Below are 21,381 nucleotides of genomic sequence, written 5' to 3' on the forward strand. Positions count from 1 at the left end.
ACCTGCTGGGAGCAGCACTCTGTGTGAAGTAACCAGCAAAGGAAATCTTTAAGGGAAGGAGTATTCCTTGATGCTCCGTAAAAACCTTGGTCTTCCTTGTCCCAATGATCAGGTTCACTCTGTGCACCCCATACCCAACCAATCCCACTACATTAAAACCACCACTGCATTTCATTCCATCCAATTATCTTTCAATGACATTGTCCACAGAAAGAAGCAATCAGTGACTAAGAAAGGGAGTACTAGCCCACTAAAGCACTCTCTCATTACATAAGAGGTGAAGAGGTTGATAAAAGGAAGAAGAGAAGCAATTCTGAAACAAAAGTATGGGGTTTTGGATAGGTAGGAAATGGGTAGAAGAACTTTTAAGAGAAAGGGAGAAAAATGTCAACAGAACAAGAGAGAGAATTGAAAAGCTGGATTCTATAATTAGCAGAAAATATTAATTATATTAAAGAGCCAAAAGATGGTCAAAAGACTAATCTGCAAAAAGTTGATGCAGGGAGGAATGAAGACTAAGGAATGGAAGGTAAATACTTCCATCATTTGTAGACTGTGAAAACTCTGAGGAAAATGGGTGAGTAAACGTGTAAGATTAACAAAGAGGTTTGCTAACACAACATAAAATCTGAACTATTTATAGAGTAAAACATTCAAAAGTGCTTATTTATAAAATGTATACACTATTTACATTTATTTTTTGCATTTCTTTCTAATTCCTTAAATATAGTTTAAAAATTGTTAGTAATTCAAATTTCTATTAATTGAAATATTTCTCTTTTTAATCATTTTAATGATATACAAATTATTACAATGACCAATAATGCAATCCAACTTTCATTTTAGAAAATCTAGGTACTATCTCACGTCATTCAAGAAAGGAAAAGGACTCTTCAGATATTAATTTGAAGCAAGATTTGGATGATTTAAAGAAAGATGGCATAAAAGGCACCACAGAGAGATTACCACATGATAAAGATATGACTAAAGGTGGTCTGAAGAGAGGAAATGATCTCTCAGAAGATGACAGAAGTCTATTTGGTAGAAGAGGTTTGCAGGACTCTGCAGCAGATGGATTGTATGGAGATGATATAACTGACTCTGGGGAATATGGCAGAATGGGAAAAGATGGCAGTGGAATTGGAAGTGATGATTTTGATGGATTAGGGAGAATGGATAAAGATGGCGTGGGCAGATTGGATGGCAGTGGAAAAGATAGCATGGGTGAACTGTATAGAATGGGAAAAGATGGCAAGGGCAGTCGGGATGGAATGAATAGAGAAGGAATGGGAAAAGATCGGAAAGGCAAATTGGGGGGGATGGGAAATGAAGGCAAGGATAGTTGGGATGCTATGGGAAAAGATGGAAAGGGCAGTTTGGGTGGAATGGGAAAAGATGGGAAGGGCCAATTGGGTGGAATGGGATTAGATGGTATGGATAGTTGGGATGGAATGGGTAAAGATGGGAAAGGCAGTTTGCGTGGAATGGGAAATGAAGGAAAGGACAGCTGGGATGGAATGGGAAAAGCTGGAAAGAGCAGCTTGCATGGAATGGGTAAAGAAGGAATGGGAATTGGCAGTAAAAGCAGACTGGATGGATTGGGAAAAGATAGTAGGGGTGGATTAGATGGAATGAGAAAAGGTGGCATGGGTGGATTAGATGGAATGGGTGGATTAGGTGGAATGGGAAAAGGTGGCATGGGTGGATTAGATGGAATGGGTGGATTAGGTGGAATGGGAAAAGGTGGCATGGGTGGATTAAGTGGAATGGGAAAAGATGAGATGGGTGGATTAGATGGAATGGGAAAAGGTGGCATGGGTGGATTAGATGGAATGGGAAAAGATGGAATGGGTGGATTAGATGGAATGGGTGGATTAGATGGAATGGGAAAAGGTGGCATGGGTGGATTAGGTGGAATGGGAAAAGGTGGAATGGGTGGATTAGGTGGAATGGGAAAAGGTGGCATGGGTGGATTAGATGGAATGGGAAAAGGTGGAATGGGTGGATTAGGTGGAATGGGTGGATTAGATGGAATGGGAAAAGATGGAATGGGTGGATTAGATGGAATGGGAAAAGATGGCATGGGTGGATTAGATGGAATGGGTGGATTAGATAGAATGGGAAAAGGTGGCATGGGTGGATTAGGTGGAATGGGAAAAGATGGAATGGGTGGATTAGATGGAATGGGTGGATTAGATGGAATGGGAAAAGATGGCATGGGTGGATTAGATGGAATGGGTGGATTAGATGGAATGGGAAAAGATGGCATGGGTGGAATAGATGGAATGGGTGGATTAGATGGAATGGGAAAAGGTGGCATGGGTGGATTAGGTGGAATGGGAAAAGGTGGAATGGGTGGATTAGATGGAATGGGAAAAGGTGGCATGGGTGGATTAGATGGAATGGGTCGATTAGATGGAATGGGAAAAGGTGGCATGGGTGGATTAGATGGAATGGGTGGATTAGATGGAATGGGAAAAGGTGGCATGGGTGGATTAGATGGAATGGGTGGATTAGATAGAATGGGAAAAGGTGGCATGGGTGGATTAGATGGAATGGGTGGATTAGATGGAATGGGAAAAGGTGGCATGGGTGGATTAGATGGAATGGGTGGATTAGATGGAATGGGAAAAGATGGGATGGGTGGATTAGATGGAATGGGTGGATTAGATGGAATGGGAAAAGGTGGCATGGGTGGATTAGATGGAATGGGTGGATTAGATAGAATGGGAAAAGGTGGCATGGGTGGATTAGATGGAATGGGTGGATTAGATGGAATGGGAAAAGGTGGCATGGGTGGATTAGGTGGAATGGGTGGATTAGATGGAATGAGAAAAGGTGGCATGGGTGGATTAGATGGAATGGGTGGATTAGATAGAATGGGAAAAGGTGGCATGGGTGGATTAGATGGAATGGGTGGATTAGATGGAATGGGAAAAGGTGGCATGGGTGGATTAGGTGGAATGGGTGGATTAGATAGAATGGGAAAAGGTGGCATGGGTGGATTAGATGGAATGGGTGGATTAGATGGAATGGGAAAAGGTGGCATGGGTGGATTAGATGGAATGGGTGGATTAGATGGAATGGGAAAAGGTGGCATGGGTGGATTAGGTGGAATGGGAAAAGGTGGAATGGGTGGATTAGATGGAATGGGAAAAGGTGGCATGGGTGGATTAGATGGAATGGGTGGATTAGATGGAATGGGAAAAGGTGGCATGGGTGGATTAGATGGAATGGCAAAAGACGGGAAAGGCAGATTGGGTGGTATGAGACTTGGTGGTAAGGGCAGATTGGATGAAATAGAAGATGACATGGATGGAGCGGAAGGAATGGGAACAGATGGAAAGAGCCGATTGGCTGGAATTGGAAAGGATGGCAAGCGCAGTTTGGATGGAATGGGAAGAGATGGAAGGGACCGATTGGATGGCAGTGGAATAACTGATATGAAAGGTTTGGATGGCAAAAGCAGATTGAGCGCATCAGGTTGTAAAGAAACACAAAATAATTTAGAAACTGGTTCTGATCAAAACAAAAGTGGTTTGGCAGGGTATGGTGACTCTGCCCTTGCTGGAATTGGTGGTAAAGGTCATGGTGGTCTTGATGACGTTGATGCCTTAAGTGGTGGGCTGTTGAATATGAGTGGAAGTGCTGGAGCTGCAAAAGGTGGACGTGCCTCATCAGCAGGCAATAAAAAAGGTTTACTGGGAGATGATAAAATGTCAGTCCAAGATGAATCCATGGCTGAGGGTAAACAAGACCTGTTGGCTTCTGATTTATCCCAGAGTGCTAGAAGGAGAAAAGGAAAACTTTCAGAGAGTGAACTTACAGCAGACCAGAATCTCAAGAACAAAGGTAAATAAAAACTGGAATAAATCTTACAATAATGAAGTAAGATGGTGCATTTCTGTGATAATGGATATGTATCTTACACCTGAAACTATACCTTTAGGTAACTGATTTGAGACGGAATCTCGAACCTTTGGCTAAAGTCTGGTCCTTAACAGACTTCTGGAATCTTACTCCTCCTGAATTGATCATTTCTAGATATTAGAACTCTGGTCCAGAGTTTTTTTTTGTGTGCATAATAATTCTGGTGCATGGTGATTCCAAGATAACACGTACTTGCAGAAGTGATTTGGTTCCCAAACTTCTGCTCAAATATCCTCAATTTAAAATCTACCTTGAAGTAGTGCTTTAGAACTTATTTTAAAGAATTGCTTCATAATATTCCTTGTGGTGTAATGTTATTAATGCCTCTGAGAAGTAAGCAAGTTTAGTCATTCACATGCACCACCATGTGAGCAACCTGATTTAAAAATAGTGAAAATGACATTGAAATTGCAGAACCATTTGTTTAGCATAGGTGCTTTGTCAGTATTTTAAAAAAAAGGTGCTTATTCAATGTCTTTAAAAATATACCTTGTTGTGTCCTTGTGCCCAAGCAAAACTGTTTAATTTCAATAAGCTCCATAGAGCCCCAAAGTAGTGAAAAATTGCACTGGTTATTACTACAATCAGCAGGCCATGACACAAATGATTATAGTAACATGAATTATGCTGGATATAATGTGTTCTTGAAATCCTCTGATTCTTTTCTACTGCTTAGGCCAAATTACAGTGTGTAAAAGAAGTGCAACCCAGTAGAAAGTCCAGACCACAATACCTTCAACATCTCTTCATAATAACAAATTGGTCCATTATTTGAAACAGAGCCTTTCATGGTTCCACTTATTTTATGTTATAGCATACTGTTATTAACTTAAGCTAGAAGGAAAAAAAGGTCAAAATATCTGGGCATTTTTTAAATTGCACTTGAAATAATCTCCTCTGTCATAATTATGCATGGATAAAGAAATTTATGTTGTTTTAAAATAACTTACAAAAATGAGTTCAAGTTGTTTTAAAGTTTTTACCCCAATTCAAATTATGTTAGAAACTGGATATTACTGAAAGATATGAACATTTAACTAATACAGAAAATGTCATTAAAAATCAAATGATTAACATTATGCCATGCAATATTAGTCTCTTTCATTCAACTTCACAGATCAATTTAATTTTTGACTTGTATCAGGCACTTCACTCACATCAGATTTTCTTTGCGATAATATAGGAGCTCACCACTTCAAAAGTGGTCTTACAGACATCAGTGCCAGGAAGGGAGGGGCAACTGAACTTTGTTGTGTGATGAAGAATGAAGAAGCACAAGGCTCCTGGTTTAAGGATGGTAAAAAGGTAGCTCAGAAACTAATAATTAAATATTTTTAAATTGAGTGAATAACTTATTTGTCCTTTCAGACATTTAATAATGTACCACATGAGACTACCAAAAGAAATTAGGGTAAATGGGTTTGGGAGCATTATACTAGAATGGATTATGTGCTGGTATTGGAAAGAGAACAGAGATTAGGAATAAACAGTTCATTTTTAGATTGGGAACTGTAACCAGTGAGATGTCTCAGGAATCAGTGCTGGGGCCCAGCTCTGCAAATCTACATCAGTAAGTTGCATGAGGGGATCAAATGTAATACATCCAAACGTGCTGATGATACAAAGTTAGGTAGCAATGTGGGCAGTGAAGAGGATGCAAAAAAGGCTTCGGGGGTTATAGGCAGATGAAGTTGATGAGCAAGGACATGGCAGCTGGAATATAATGAAGAAAAATGTGAGGTCATCTAGTTTGTGTAAAAAAAAGAAAGGCAGACATTTTTTTTACCCAGTACGTGATTGAAAGGTGTTTGTGGTCACAGGATCTTGGTTGTCTATATACATGAAGCATTGCAAGTTAACATGCAGATTGAGAAGCAAGTAGAAAGGCTAAAGATTGCAAAAAAATTTAAGTCAATCGGTGGAGCTCTCTTTTTACAATTATAGAGGACTCTGGTGAGACAATATCTAAAATATTGTACACAGGTTTAATCACTGTACCTTAGGAAAGATTTACTTGTTACAGAAGGAATGCAGTGGAGGTTTGCCAGATTGATTCCTAGGATGGTGGATTTTTCTTATGAGGGGATGGTTTTAAAGGGATTAACGAGGTAGTTACAGGGTTAATGTTTTCCCTGGCTGAGGTGTCTTGGATGTTAAAGTCAGTAGTTGGCCATTCAGGACAAAGTTGGAAAGAAATTTCTTCAACTGGTGTGGCAGAAGGCTGTGGTGGCTCAGTTGCTCAGTATATTCAGCGATAGATCTTTAGGTAGAGAAGAAATCAAGGAATATTGGGTTAATGGAGGAAGTGGCACAGGAATAAAAGATCAACCATGGTCTTACTGAATGGCAGAGTGGTCATTAGGGGTTGGCCGCTTCTACTTCTACTTATGTTCTTATGTTCATGGTGGGTATGTCTGTAAATCAAGGTAGCTGTGGGGGTCCATGGGCTTGCTGTGCATATTGATCACTCCTCTATCTCCTGAAATGGAGAAGAAAATATCACGAAAGAGTAGGGAAGCACAGAAATGAGCAATGTGAAAGTGAAAGAAAGGTGGAAATTGATGGATAAGATGATGAAAATTTTGAGTTCTGTACTAGAACAGGAAGCAGCACTGACTGGTGAAATGGGAAATCTGTATTTGCACCAGGAAGGAGCATTTGACTGTCATACAAGGCTTCCAAAGTGCAGGTATTTGTAGAGGGAGTTCATATCCTTTCAGGCACCTCCCTGACAACTCTTTCCATGAGTTGCCTTTGAACAAGAAGGGGTCTCTATTCTTCAGAAGACCATGAACTGTTTTCTGTATCCCTAGGAAGAATCTGCTGACACTCTCCCACCCATATAGCCTGCATTAATTCCTTGGAGAAAGTCCCCAATATCTGAAAGAATGTTAATTCTTCTGTGGTGTGATCCAATAAAGGCTTCTCCCTGAGCTCAAAGTCATGAGGAAAAGTGCTCCTGACATGGTAAATTTGACTCCCAATACTGACTATTCCTGAAGCGGAGTAGAGTTACATGAAGAAACTTGCTATCAGTGTTTTGGATTGTTTGCCTACAAATTTCATTTTTTTTAGAGCTTTTTGTACAGAGTTAGGGAGATTGCCAACCAACACTGATTTAATGCTGGAAAAAATGTGAACTTCTTGGCCTTGGTTTCTTCATTACCTTGCTTGTAAGGATATACAGAATGGTTACTGACAGTCATTCCATCCCCATTACTTGTACCCGTTTTCACTGCAAAAAACTTTCCTATGAGAGCAAATTCCATGTAAATCAAGTGTGATCTAAATCCATCGATAGCATTTATTCTTGAGAACACAGGGAATTATGAGGTCACAGGTTAGTTGATTTTGCCAGATGTAATTTCTGCTATCCTTAACCCTTTCATTGGCATTGGAAGATTGGCCTAGGGCTGTTGTCCTGGCTGACTTAAAGCAAAGGACAAGGAAGGATGTCTGTACCCTCCCATGTGTCTCCTCATTATCACGGGGGTAACATATCTCACTTCAGTAGATGTTGCAGTGGTGGTTCCTGAAAAGAAAATGTACCAGCAGACTCCAGAAGGGTGCAGTCTATTGCGTCCACCTGAGAATGTCAAATAGCATCTCATCCAAACTTCAGTAACCATTAAAGAAGGGACTGAGTGCTGATCTATAATATCATCAGTCTGCAATCTCTAGCCTGATTCCAGGACTTCATTTCTCCAAATTCTATTGACTGTTTCTTCAGTGTTGGCAAAAGTGCCACTGATAAGTTTGGATGCTTCTCCAAAAGCTTTTGAAGTTTTGCCCCCATGCATCATACATTACTGTGACGCTGCCTTTAATTCCCACAATACCGCTCAGGAAACAATTCCAAGATTTTGACCTAGCAGCAATGAAACTATTAAACATCATAAAAATAGTGCCCTATGGTGGAATTGAAGCACCTTGGATATATCTTATTATTTTCATATCTTTGCTGGGAAGTGTGTCATAATTCATATTGAGGAGAAAGAGACTGGATATATGAAGCTCTCTTCATGGGTAATTGCACTGAGTAGTTATATTGGAAATAAGTTCAGGAGAATTTTGTGCATTGTAATACAGCAATTTATAATGAAGAAATACCAACAGATTGAAATAACTTTATTCTTGTATCTGGAAGTAGTCATTATTTGTATCACCTGGTATGTTTCTTACATTATAATGTCCCCAGGGTTTCAGTTGAGGGTTATTGCCTTTAATAAAGAATGTTCTGTTTATCTGTCTACCTCAAGTTATTTGTTTACTCAAGCAGCTACATAATAGAACCCACAGATATTCCATTTGTGCGCTCATAGATTACCTCCGGAAATGGAAAGATTATTACAAAGGAAGGAGCAGTACAAAAATTAACCTTAGCTCATGTCCATGAGGAGGACTCGGGGTTATATACATTTGAATCAGATGGAGGAAGAACGGAAGCTTCACTGTTTGTTGAAGGTAAATTGAAATATTTATGAAATTTGTAGTAGCTTTTGTGACACTAGATTCAATTTAAGTCCAAAGTAAACCAACAAAGATGCACAACAGTAGGAGAAAAGAAAATCTGACTGTGCTCTAACCTGTTAATGGAAATCCTTCCCATGATATCTTTAATTTTCTTCTCTACAAGTTTACCTACAATTGTAGAAGTACCAAAATATTGCATCTGAAGGCTTTATGAATCTTCTCACCAGTTCAGATTGCTTAGTAGTGTAATTCATAGATCACCAATGTATTTCATAATACATGGATATTTCACCCACCAGATATTTCTTTTTTAGAAGCAGCTTTTTATGTTAAATCAAATATTCAAAGATTGTGTAAATGTGTTGGCTGGAGGCCAGCTCCAACGTTAGCTTTATAAATCAAAGTGACTAAGTTTCTTTGTACTTTGTCAAGTCAGTAAAACACTCATTAATTTTTCTTTGAATCATGAAAAAATGGAATTCTTATTTATTAATGCCTTAGAACTTATGAGCCTAGTGCTTTAGTCTTGGCTTTTGGCAGATACCATTATGATACTAATTCATAAGAACACCATTATCCCATTCTCTAGAAGGATATAATTTGCATTTACTCCTATTAACGTACTACAAATAATTTTCAAATTTTGAAGCTAAACTATTTCATTTTGCTTTGCCTGCATATAAGTAGTGATGTAAGACAGAGGATGATGAAGATAATCAGCAAGTTTGGCAGCGTCTATGGAGAGGGGAACAGAGTTAATGTTTCATGTTGGTGATCTTCTGTCATAGAATGAAGCTCTGTTCATCCTATAGTCAACCTCTGTTTCTTTCTCCAGAGAGGTTGCCTGACTTGCTGCGTAACTCCAGAATTTTCTAGTTTTATTTTGGATTTCCAGCATAAGCAGTCTGTTGCTTTTTGATTACAATAAATACTGACTTTGGCTAATTGGCCAAATAGCCAGAATCTACAGTGTTATGTTGATGTAACCTGACATCTGTTAAGTACCAACACAGCATTTGTATGTCTTAACCATTCAGACGCATTCAGTGTAAGATTCCATATATTGCACATTAATATGCTTCCTTCAGCAATTTGAAGTGAAATAAATTATGAGACAAATAGCATAAATCCCTAATATGTTGGAGTTTAAATGAACTAACAAAATGCAGTTTCCCTGTACAGCATTATCAGCCACTCATTCTACAGTTCATCAATGTATGTACCCTTACCTTTAATATATATCTGCACATAGTAAGTGATAGCAATAAAACTGTTCCATCAAAAAAACATAAAATGCATAATATTTTAGGAGAATTGAATTTCTAATTATTCATTTATTGTGAGTTGTTGTCCTTGATGCTCATTAGTGCTACTGGTTAACATCAGATCCACCAGAATTTGATCAGGATGTACTCGACCAACTGGAAAAGAAACCTATACTTGTTAAGTCTGGTCATACTACAACAGTGAAAGTGCCATTCGCAGGAAAACCACCAATGAAGGTGTCTTGGTATAAGGATGGGGATGAACTGTTAAATGACAACAGGATCAAAATTGACAATATTGGAAATTTTACACGATTGTCAATCTCCAACTGCAATAGAAAGGACAGTGGAAATTTAACAGTTAAATTGAAGAATGAAAGTGGTACAGCAAGTACAAACAACATTAACCTGTGTGTCACTGGTAACGTATCCTTTTATTCTTGTTCCTTTTGAAATACTTTTCACTTCATCTTCTGTCACCTGGTAGACATATCAAATTCAGATCCTGTCTGGTTAGACAACACCTCTGTTCATATTTAGGTTATAAATAGCCTCTTGTGTGTTGAATTTTCCCCTTTGCCTACTACCAGCCCCAGGTTGCTCCGATTAGTCCACCTGGCTGGTAACTGACAGCAGTGGAGACTAATCCTTCTCATGGTTCCTTTACCCATGACTAGAAAAAAAACTAGACTTCATTCCATTTAGTTGAGATTGGAAAATGCTTAGAGTGCCTATGTTTTTTGGCATGGGCATCTCAAAGTTGTTCCACTGTGTTTTCATACCTATTGTTATTATAACTGTAAGAATATTTAAGGATCAATATTATTATGGGTAGCAGTATACTTTTGTACTATTCCAGACACTAATGCACCATATCCTGTGCAGAAATCACTCATTACATCTCTTGGTCATCTGAAAGTAAACACAATGTACACCATAGATGTGAGTTTTAAAGCATAATTAAGAAACAGAGTTGTCTGAGTACAGGGTTGTCTGAAAATAAAACAAGACAGGGTACTAATTCCATGATCAAGGCCCATGAGTTTCAGAGCCATTATGTGTTTTAATTTAATTTTTGCTGTGTTGAATAAAAAAAAGAACATCATCAATGTGTTGCCAGAATATACAATGTGGGGTTGCAAAATTCCATAAAGTCTTTTGAATTTACAAATATTCACAAATTGCCAAGTTTTCCTTGACATCACCTGAAACCTTTAGCCCTTTGCATGTCAACTTTTATGCCAGGAATAATAATATTCAGTTTGATTTGAAATGAATTATTGAAAGTTTTATTGATGATCTTTTTCAGATAAACCACAGGTACCTCAGGGGCCTGTAGAGGTTCTTGAAAGTTCTGAAGGTTGTATCTCCTTTAAATGGAAACCACCCAAAGATGATGGCGGTAATCCTATAAAAAACTACATAATTGAAAGACAACTGATAGGAAGAAATACGTGGACTAAAGTTGGTGAAGTGGATGAGTCAAAAACAACATTTTCTTTTACCAAAGTGGAACCTGGAAAGAATTACAAATTCAAAATTTGGGCAGCGAATTCTGAAGGTGTAAGTGAGGCATTGGTATCAGATGCAGTCACAGCTGGTAGAAGAGGTGGGTTCTTGTAATGTTGAACCAAGTCCTGCCCATTTGTATATAAAGCAGCAAGAAAGCCACCAAAAATAACATTTGGTGATAAATATATTTTCCAGCTGTTCCTGGACCTGTTGCAACACCGAAAATCCTGAATGCAAACAGCAAGTCCATTACATTGTCGTGGTCTCCCCCAAAAAAGATTGGAAGTTCCAGCTTAATTGGTTATGTCATAGAAAAACGCAAGAAGGGTAGCAACACATGGACTGTTGTCACTGACCCTCCAATTACAGGTAATAGAGACTTAAACCATTTCAGAAAATTACTCAAAAAGTATTAACTATTTAATGTATGATGCATCCACACCAATACTTAACAACTAATTTCACACACAGAAACAGGAATTTGTCAAAAAACTCAGCAGGTCAGGCAACATCTGTGGAAAAAGAAACAGTTCCTCTTCCCAATGAAGGGTCTCTGACCTGAAAAGTTCATTCTGTTTCACAAGATGCTGAGTATTTCTGACATTTTCTGTTTTTATTTTAGATTTCCATGACATTCCAGTTTTATTTATTTTCAACTTATTTCACATAACAGGTCTCCATTTTACTTAAGAAATAGCAATGATCACAAACTACATTTAGGCACCTTACTAACATTTGAAGTGAATTTTAATGCTCCAAATTAATCTAGCCAACCTGCCAGACAACTACCATAAATGGGCGATAGCTAAAATCTCTACCTCCAAGAAAGATGTTAGATGTTAGATGAGGCAAAATATTCACATGTATTATTTTGCTGGAACAAAAATGTACTTTAGAATAAGACTGCATAAGTGCCTTGGCTTTCAATTTTAGCATGATTTTAAAAGAATTTAGAATAAAATTAACTGTCTACATACAAAGAGACATCTAGATTCAGAACAAAAAATAAAGAGTTCAATGGTATGGGTCAGTCTGTTCTGCGAGTGTACAATCATATCTGTACTTAACAATCCCATTTTAGGTACAACTTAATAAAGATTAGTACATTTAAATCACAATGTTCACAATGCTCTATTTTTGCTGAAGCTGCTGGCATACAAACAGATCAGGGACATTTATCTGAATTCTTAGAATCTGAAAAGTTAAAAATTAAAAACCAACATCCATTTTAGTGATACATCACATTCATTCATTGAGCTAAACAATGGGCATGAAAGCTTCTTAAGGTTGCCGTGATTCCTAAAATGTTTTGGATCTATTTTACACAGAAAAGAAGTGGACAGTCACTGATGTTGTTGAGGGGCTAGAATATGAATTCCGAGTGATTGCAGTGAACTCTTCTGGTTTGGGAGAACCCAGCTGTGAAACTGATTCTGTGTTTGCTCGCGAACCCATAAGTAAGTCCTTCCTTGTTTACTTTACCGGAAGGGTAATAGGTCAGAATAAGAGCATACAATGTTGCTTAAAGAGAAGCCATGGCTCAGAAATGTTTCTGTGCTTGCTGACTTTATTGTCTGAACTTCACTGGTAATCCAGTAATCTCCTCATGTTACTTCAATTCCAAACTCTGAATGAAGTCTGATAATAGGGCTAGAGTTTGTCAAGATTCCCTAGCACTTATGTTAGGGAAGCTACTCTCAGATCCTATAGCAGATTACATGAGGTGCTGGATCTGTGACCCAATTCATTTGCATGGGGATTGTATGGAAGCAGGGAAGAATGATGAGCATAAGGTAAATTATGCTATTTAGTTAGTTATGTTTTGTTTAAAATTATTTAAGAATACTTTTGGTTGATTTTATTAATTATTTTCTGAAATACTCAATTGTTTATTTCATTTTTAATAGTTTTTTGTATGTTTTTAAATGTCAGAGACTTGCAAAAATATTGAAAAACTTACACAACCTTGCCAGATGTCAAAGCTGGGGTGGGACTTTGACATCTGTGTGAGGATGGATTATTTTGGCCTCTTTTCATGTTTCTTGAAATGCTGCTGCAGCTGAGTGCATCTTCCTTGGGCCGCAGAACCATCCCTGCAAGCAAGAGTGACCTTCTCCATCCTTCTGGCCTACTATGAATATAAGATAACAGGAAGTGAAATCAGCCAGGAGTAACAGAAAGTACTGTATATGACTACTAGTAGTCTTGTTGGTGGTCAGACAAATGAAGTCCTGTTTAAGTGTCATTAATGTGAAGGTTCAAAACATAAAAAATCCATTTATCTTCTACTGGTCAAATTAATTTTGTTCAGAATGTACTCTCATTTTTATGCCCAAGAATGTTAGAGAAAACGCTGTGGTGATGTTACCTTATCAATAGTTATTTAATTATTTTGCCAGAGATAGAGTTTATTGGAAGTCATTTCAATCAATGTGGTTTAGAACATTATTTTAAATGCATAGCAGATAGAGGGTTTGATCATTCAAATCTTTTTGTGAGGGAGGTACTTACCTTTCCCTTTCATCATCCAAGAATAAGAATCAGGTCAGTGAGATATCCTAATCTCAGTCTACTGCCACCTGCATCGGCTAATAAGGGCCACACTGGGGAAATCTCCTTATGTTTCATGGGGAAATGTTAGATCTTCCTTCAATCGCACCCTTTTTGAGAGAAATTGAGAGAAAAGAAAGAGCAAGTAATTGGGATCAGTTGTGCCTGTTACTAGACCTGTTAAGGATACCAAATATTATCTGTGCCTTCTGCTACGTGCCAAATGTCTTCTGTTAAAGATATTAGTGGGTCAAGCAGCATCTGGTGGAGGGTAGGGGGGTAGCAAATGTTGATGTTTTGGGTTGAAACCCTTCATCAGGACTCTGATGCAGGGTTTTGACCCAGAATATTGACAATTCCTTTCTGCCCCCACAGATGCTGCTCGGCCCTGCTGAGTTCCTCCAGCGGATTGTTTGTTGTTGCAGATTCCAGCATCTGCTGTCTCTTTTGTCTCCAGGCCCAATTTAAGGTTGAGGAACAGTAACTCATGTTCTGACAGGTCATGGTGCATCTTGTGGGACTTGATACTGGATTCAACAATTCCAGGTAACTTGCTTTTCCTATTTGTGTCTGAGCAGGCTGGATCTGCTGTAAGTTTATCCATCTGTAATTTTAATTCAGTTTTTCTCTCTCCACAGATATTGTCTGATCTGCTGCCACTTTCCAGTATTCTCCTTTTTGTTTCAGGTCTTATCAACAACCCTAACCTGATTTCAGAGTTTTAGCATGTCCTTTATTTTGTTTCTCCTCTCTCTAACTGTCTCAATAATCTATCAATTATACAGCTGTCTCAATAGTAGAATCACCTCAGCAACCCTGGCCTCACCTCATCGGTGACATTCTGTTTGCCCTATCCATTTCTCCCCTACCCCCTTGCTTGCTCTCTTCCCCAGTTCTGATGATGGGTCTTCACTCCAAAACGTTAACTCTTTCCACAGATGATGCCTGACTTGTTTCTAACATTTTCTATTTTTATTTCAGATTTCCAGCAATTACAGCTGTTTTTGCCTTTTATGCAATATATCCAGGGTTTCTGGCAGAAGGCGCCGTGAGGAGAATACAAAGAGGCTTCACAAGGTTATAGATGGGCTGTGAATGGGTGAGAACAGGGAAGATAGAACTAGAATGGAGGAAAATAATTTACTGTCTGTTTTGATTGTCAACAAGATTTGTGAGATATGCAGCAACCATTGCATTAAATAAGTATGAGTTAATTATGGTAGAGATAAACACTGTTCATTTCATGTTTCCTTCTGCATACAGGGCCACCTGGCACTGTGAGAGACCTCAGAATGACAGACTCCACCTTCTCAACCATATCTCTGGCATGGACTCCACCAACATACCAAGGCAATGAAGCAGCAAAAGGTTACATTGTTGAAATGAAATCTTCTGGAAATGCAGCTTGGACTACGTGCAATCATGTTCCTATTGGGTTGAATTCATATACTGTGAAAAATTTAAAACCAATGGGATCGTATTTTCTCCGTGTGAGAGCTATCAATGATGGTGGAATGGGGGAGCCTTTAGAATTAGACAATTATATCCTTGCCATGCTGCCACCAGGTGATTATATTTCTGATTAAAGCTTACTGATTTATCTGTAAAGATTACCTGAATGCTTCCATGGTTCATTGGCCCTGAATGTAAATCAACAAGATTATTTTTCAAGTGAGAATGTTCTATTAGCTAAAAATCCATGAAAGTGCAGAGAATTAGAAAGCGTGCTTGATATGCACAATACTACTAAGAGTCACACGGCATGGAAACAGACCATTGTCCTCGGCAACTATAGTCACCCATCTGTGTTAATCCCATCATCTAGCACTTGGCCCATAGCCTTTTATGCCTAGGCCTTTGAAGTGATCGTCTAGGCACTTCTTCAATGCTGTCAGTGACTCTGCTTCCACCATCCTTTCTGTCAGTATTTTCCAGGTACTCACCATTCTCTGGGTGAAAAGGTCCCACTCTAAATTTTCTATCCCTTATCTTAAATCTATGTCCTCTAATTTTATCTACCTCTGATATGGTAAAAAGTTTCCCGTAGTCTACCCTATCCATACCCCTCATAATTTTATATACCTCAATCACATTGCTTTTTAACCTCTTCCTTACCAGGGAAAACAGACCTAACCTCTCCAATCTCTCCTCTTGACTGAAATGTTCCACTGCAGGCAATCTCAGGCAACATCCTTGGATCCATTGACACCTGAAAGTTGGTTAAATTATTCAGACAGAGACTTTATTTACATTGAAATCCATGTCCTACAAAAATAAAAGTATCTCATTCTTCCTGTTGATCACCCATTATTTTTTGTTTCTATATACAAAGGTTAAAGGTTTATGGTTGCTTGACTTGGGTACATATAAATGAAAATCATTCATGTCAATCGTAGCTTGAGGGGTCAAATCAAAAATGAAAGTCTGTTGTTTGAATGCTGAACATGAGGGACCATCTGTTATATAGCAGTGCTTAAAACAGAATGGTCAGTGAAGAAATTCTTTGGACCGGGCCTTGTACAATCATACTTGAAGCACTGTATAATGCAGGTCCCCGAAACAGCAAGTTTAAGGTCACTTTTAATTTCTCAGTTTATCACCAGAAAGTTATTTTACCTCTTTTATACTAAACAGGAATTTATTTCATTTAAGCACTGACTTTTTTAAGATTTACAACTGAAGATCCACTGACATTTTTGCTAACATTTCTATCTAGTTAATTTTCAGCAAATAAGAATTTTCTGCAGATCTCTATTTATCTTGCTGAAACTATCTGTTGCCTTTATTAATGACTCTTAATTATTCTTTTCTATTTTGCACATGACCTAATTATTATATGTTCATTCTTCCCCAATTATTCTCCCACTCTCATGTCTCTTAGTTCACTGCTTTCATTTTCCATACATTGCTACCCGTCATCTTTCACATCTCCAGATGCCCCAACCATTGAAGATTTTCAAATATAGAAGCTATTATGTAGATAAAAATGATAATCAAATTGCTCCAGTTATAGGCCACATAAAGAAATATAACACTCCAATAAATGATCAAATAACCTATTTAACGGTTGAATAGAGGGCTAAATCACAGCCAAGGCAATGGAAGTGTAGAAGATTTCATTTTGCTCTTAAGTATTTATAAGTCCTCTTAGATAAGCCAACCATGAACATATTGAACCAAAACCAACCAAGCTTCCATACAAATACTTAAGTCATTACACAGGGTCTATTATTTGAAAGATACACCTATGACATCATTTAAATTGCAAAGATTTATAATCTCTTCTGATTCTAGAAATTTATGCCTTACCTCCTTCTTCTATTTCAGTGCCCCCCAAGTTTAAATTGGATGAATCCTTTAAAAGTTTTATGATCATCAAAGAAGGAAATTCACTTCAAGTCCAGATGCCATTTCAAGTGAGGAGCTCACTTTATCTGTTTTATTTATTTCTTCATATTTTAATCATAGATTGCAAGTTTACTAATTTTTTGTATATTTTTAGGCATCACCTCCTCCTGAAGTAATTTGGCTCAAAGATGGACTACCTTTGTCAAAACAAGCTTCAGTAACCAGTACCAATGATGGCACTCAGCTTTTTATTCCAGCTTGTCAAAGATCTGACTCTGGAATTTATTCCATAACACTAAAGAATCCTTTTGGACAAGATTCATATAGTTTTGAGATAAGAGCTACAGGTATTTAAATGTCTTTACTTTCATTCTTGCATATAAAAATTTGGAGAGCTTCCAATTACATCGATAAATTAAAGATGGAAGAACTCAACTCAAGGTTTCCACCTGAAACGCCGACAATTCCTTTCCCCCCACAGATGCTACTCAACCCACTGAGTGCCTCCAGCAGACTGCTTGTTGTGCCAGATTCAGCATCTCCAGTCTCTTTGTCTCCAATAAATGAAAGAACATGCTTTCTGAGCTAATTTCATAATCACAGGATGTTCCAATCCAGTTTATACCTAATAACTGCTTTTATACCCTGTTCATTATTGCTGTTTAAGGAAATGCAATAATCAATTTATGCACAGCAAGGTTTCACAAATTGTAATGTGATGAGCAGCAAAATTTACATTTATTTTGTACCTTTTAATCTGGTAAAAAGTCCTAATGTACTTTTGGAGATTGTGCAAGGTAGGAGAGTTGTCTCATATCTGCAGATGTTAAGGAGGCTGTGGAGATGTGCATCAAGAAGACAGTGAAACTAATTCTGGTGTTCAATACTATAGATGCAGTCATAAGGGCCTGGTTGCAGTACTTCAAGAAAATGATAAGAGGCATAGATAGGGTAGATAGTCAGAATCTTTACCTATGATGGGGGTAAACCAGGAGGGTATAGATTTAAGATGAGGGAAAAGAATTTTAAAAGAGATGGAGCAGTAAGTTTTTTTACCCAGAGCATGGATGATATCTGGAACTCACTGCCAGAGGAGGTGGTGGAGTCAAATACATTCACCAGGTTTACCCAGGCACTTAAGTAGGCAAGGTGTAGAAAGATACGAATTTAGTGTAGGGATTAGTGTAGATAGACGAGAAGGTCAGCATGGTTGTGGGCTTATTTCTGTACAATTCTATAATACTAAGGTGCTTACGTTTATTGAACAGTTAATATTCGGGTTCTGTGAATACATCTTCAATTGCCTCCCTTATGCATCGTAATAAAATTTGCAAATACCTCCAGCTAGAAGGAACCAGATGTATAAACACGCATTTCCACTCTTGCTTTGCCAGCAGTTGTGGCTCCAAAATTTTAGCAATGACTTTCTTATGAAGGCACAGATGAAACGTATGTTGTTCCCCTCAGAGGTTGAGGTCAGAGAATTGCTTCCTGATCAGCTGGGGTGGATTTAGCCTTCTGCAAAGGTTGATTTCCACCTTTTGTCCTGCATATTCCAGGAGCCTGTCCTGTTCTCCAGCCCTCTGGAAATTCCCGTTAATGGCCCAAGTCTAATTAACACAGAACCCTAAAGTCACAATAAACCTCCAGCACCTGCCAGACCAGTAGACATATGAAACTACTGCATTAAGAACAAAAATACTTGAGCAGCCATGGCAGTAAATAGAACAAGGCAATTAGTGACCAATCTGTGAGTGGTCAATGATCTCATTTATGTATTGCCAGTGAGGATAGAGGAAATTAGGAGTGGGGTGCCCTTTCTGCTCTAGAATAGTTGTTGACCCATGCTTACTTAAGGATGGACTCTAGACAAACGGTTAGCTCCAAAATGAAAGCACTGGCATCAAATCACTATTGCAAGTCATGTCAGGGAGGGAATTTGAGAGCTTAAGTAAATGGAGATCAGGCTGCCAGTGGCGGAATGATTAAAATCAGGCATGTAGAAAGCCGAAATGAAAGAGTGCAGAGAGCTGTAGAATTAAGGAATAGGCAAAAACATGAAAGAATTAGAAATAAAAGATGAGAATTTACAAACTGAAGCTTTGTAGAAGAGTAATGAGGAAACAGGAATTAGGGTGGGTTGTGATATAGGCAGTCGAATTTTGAATAAGGTCAGGTATATGTATCATGGATGATGGGACGGGGGGAGGTGGAGGGGAGATGTCCAGTCCAGAGGACACTGTGATAGTTAAGACTGGAGGGTAACAAAGGCATAGACGTGAGTTTTAGTAGAAGGTGAGTTGAAGCAGGGGCAGTATCAGGAGATACTACAGAGGTATAAGTAGCAGTCATGGTAATAGAGCTGATATGTAGTCAAAATCTAATCCTGAGATCAAGTACAGCCTCCCAGTTTATGGCCTATCTGGTTCAGTCTCAGGTAGTTGTTGGGGAGTGGGGATGGCCTGTTTCTATGCTATGGAACAAAGTTTTGCAGAAGATCTAATATAATGACTTCATCCTGCCAAATGTTTAGTGAGAGCAAATTTGTGCTTATTCACTACTGGTTGTTGGACGGGCAGCCTGCAATATCAGACACAAAATGCTGGAAGAACTCAGTGGGTCAGGCAGCATCTATGGAGAGAAATGAACAGTCGACGTTTTGGGCAGAGACCTTTCATCTGGATACAAGGGCCTTGGCCCAAAATGTTGACTCTTCATTTCCCTCCATAGATGCTGCCTGACCCGCTAAGTTCTTCCAGCATTTTGTGTTTGTTACTCCAGATTTCCAGCATCTGCGGTCTCTCTTGTGTCTGCAATATCAGAGATAATAGGAGAACTAAGACAGGGTGTAATGAGGTAGATCTGTGTGTCATCAACATGTCTGTGCAACCTAACCTTGTAATTTGGATGAAAATTGGAGGGGGGTGGGGGCAAGAAAAATCCATTTCCTTTATGTTTAAATGGTATAGAGGAAAACAATCCCAAACGTCAGAATCAGATTTATTATCACTGTCTTATATGATATGAAACTAGTTGTTCTGTGGCAGCAGTACAGTGCAAAGACATAAAATTGCTATAAATTACAAAATAAATAAATATTGCAAAAAAAAGGAATAACGAGGTAGTGTTCATGGGTTCATGGACCACTCAGAAATCTGATGGCAGAGGGAAGAAGCTGTTTATTTAAATCGTACTCTAAGATCTATTTCCCTGGTTCAATTCAAAGGACTGCACTTTGAATCTGAAAGCCTCCTTCAAGGCCTGCAGATGAGGGCAATTAGTGGAGATTCCCGTGTGTAATTGATTCATCCTGGAGGAATGGCCAGTTTCAAGGGTATGCTTCCACTGCAGCAGAAGTTGTGATTAACAACAAAAAAAATTCTGTTTAAAATTCTGGAATATTTTGTGTCAGTTATATATCTGCTGAATAGAACATCAAAATTAAAAAAAACTATATAATGTAGACTTTCAGCCAAGACATATTAATTTGTAATGCCACAATTTCACCTCTTTTGAATTTAAAGAATAGATTGGCTTATCTTACTTTCTTTTCTCTGTTAGTCATGAGGGGTAGACATATGTAATTGTGAATTATCTATAGCTTGCATGAAGAACATTATTGGACAAAAATGATTAAAACACTCAAATAATTTACGAGCATTTATAACTCTCCTGCTGTTATTATTTCTGCAGCTATCCCCAAACCCCCAGGTCTGGTGACACTGAATGAAAATGTCCCAAACACAGTGACAGTTTCTTGGGAACCATCCAGAGATGAACCTCTTGATGATCATCTGCATTATGTTGTCAAGAAAAGAGATTCAAGCCGACAAATGTGGCACACTGTGGGAGATAACATCTTTAACAATAAATTTACGGTCATAAATGTGATTCCAGGCCGTAAATACTACTTCAGGGTTCTGGCAAAAAATGATTTGGGTTATAGTGAACCTTCAGACACACAGGAGCCGTGGTGCATTACAAAGCAAAGAGGTATGTAATTTTTGCCGCCATTTTAGGTTTTGCTAACTGTTGCAACACCTAAAACAGAGTTCCCAGATTTAAATTCCACATTTTTAACCCAATTGTTCTACACTTGAAGCATATGAGCAAAAGTACTTTTGCATATTTAGAATAAGGATAGTCTCAAACATATTTCATATGGAATAGATTGCCTTGAAATTTATTCCAGGTCAGTTGCACTAATCTTACAATATAGCAACTGTTCCATATTTTCTGCTTCTGAAATTTGTTCCACTGACTTCAATGGAACCAAATTTCAGTAACAGACTAAAACACCAGC

At 38.3% G+C, this 21,381-nt stretch overlaps 1 protein-coding gene across 1 annotated transcript in view; it reads left to right on the top strand.

The window, feature by feature from the left end:
* LOC127581042 (immunoglobulin-like and fibronectin type III domain-containing protein 1) overlaps nt 1-21,381 on the top strand; it is a 44,673-nt gene that overhangs the window by 17,923 nt on the left and 5,369 nt on the right. Inside the window, exons 10-20 of the mRNA XM_052035100.1 lie at nt 847-1,677; nt 3,178-3,852; nt 5,075-5,235; nt 9,771-10,089; nt 10,978-11,277; nt 11,376-11,549; nt 12,509-12,637; nt 14,994-15,296; nt 17,058-17,146; nt 17,233-17,425; nt 20,772-21,071. Of these exons, the coding sequence (XP_051891060.1) occupies nt 847-1,677; nt 3,178-3,852; nt 5,075-5,235; nt 9,771-10,089; nt 10,978-11,277; nt 11,376-11,549; nt 12,509-12,637; nt 14,994-15,296; nt 17,058-17,146; nt 17,233-17,425; nt 20,772-21,071 (3,474 nt within the window). The remainder of the gene's footprint in view (nt 1-846; nt 1,678-3,177; nt 3,853-5,074; nt 5,236-9,770; nt 10,090-10,977; nt 11,278-11,375; nt 11,550-12,508; nt 12,638-14,993; nt 15,297-17,057; nt 17,147-17,232; nt 17,426-20,771; nt 21,072-21,381) is intronic.

This window comes from Pristis pectinata, chromosome 20, assembly GCF_009764475.1.
Source record: "Pristis pectinata isolate sPriPec2 chromosome 20, sPriPec2.1.pri, whole genome shotgun sequence".
Taxonomy (NCBI): domain Eukaryota; kingdom Metazoa; phylum Chordata; class Chondrichthyes; order Rhinopristiformes; family Pristidae; genus Pristis; species Pristis pectinata.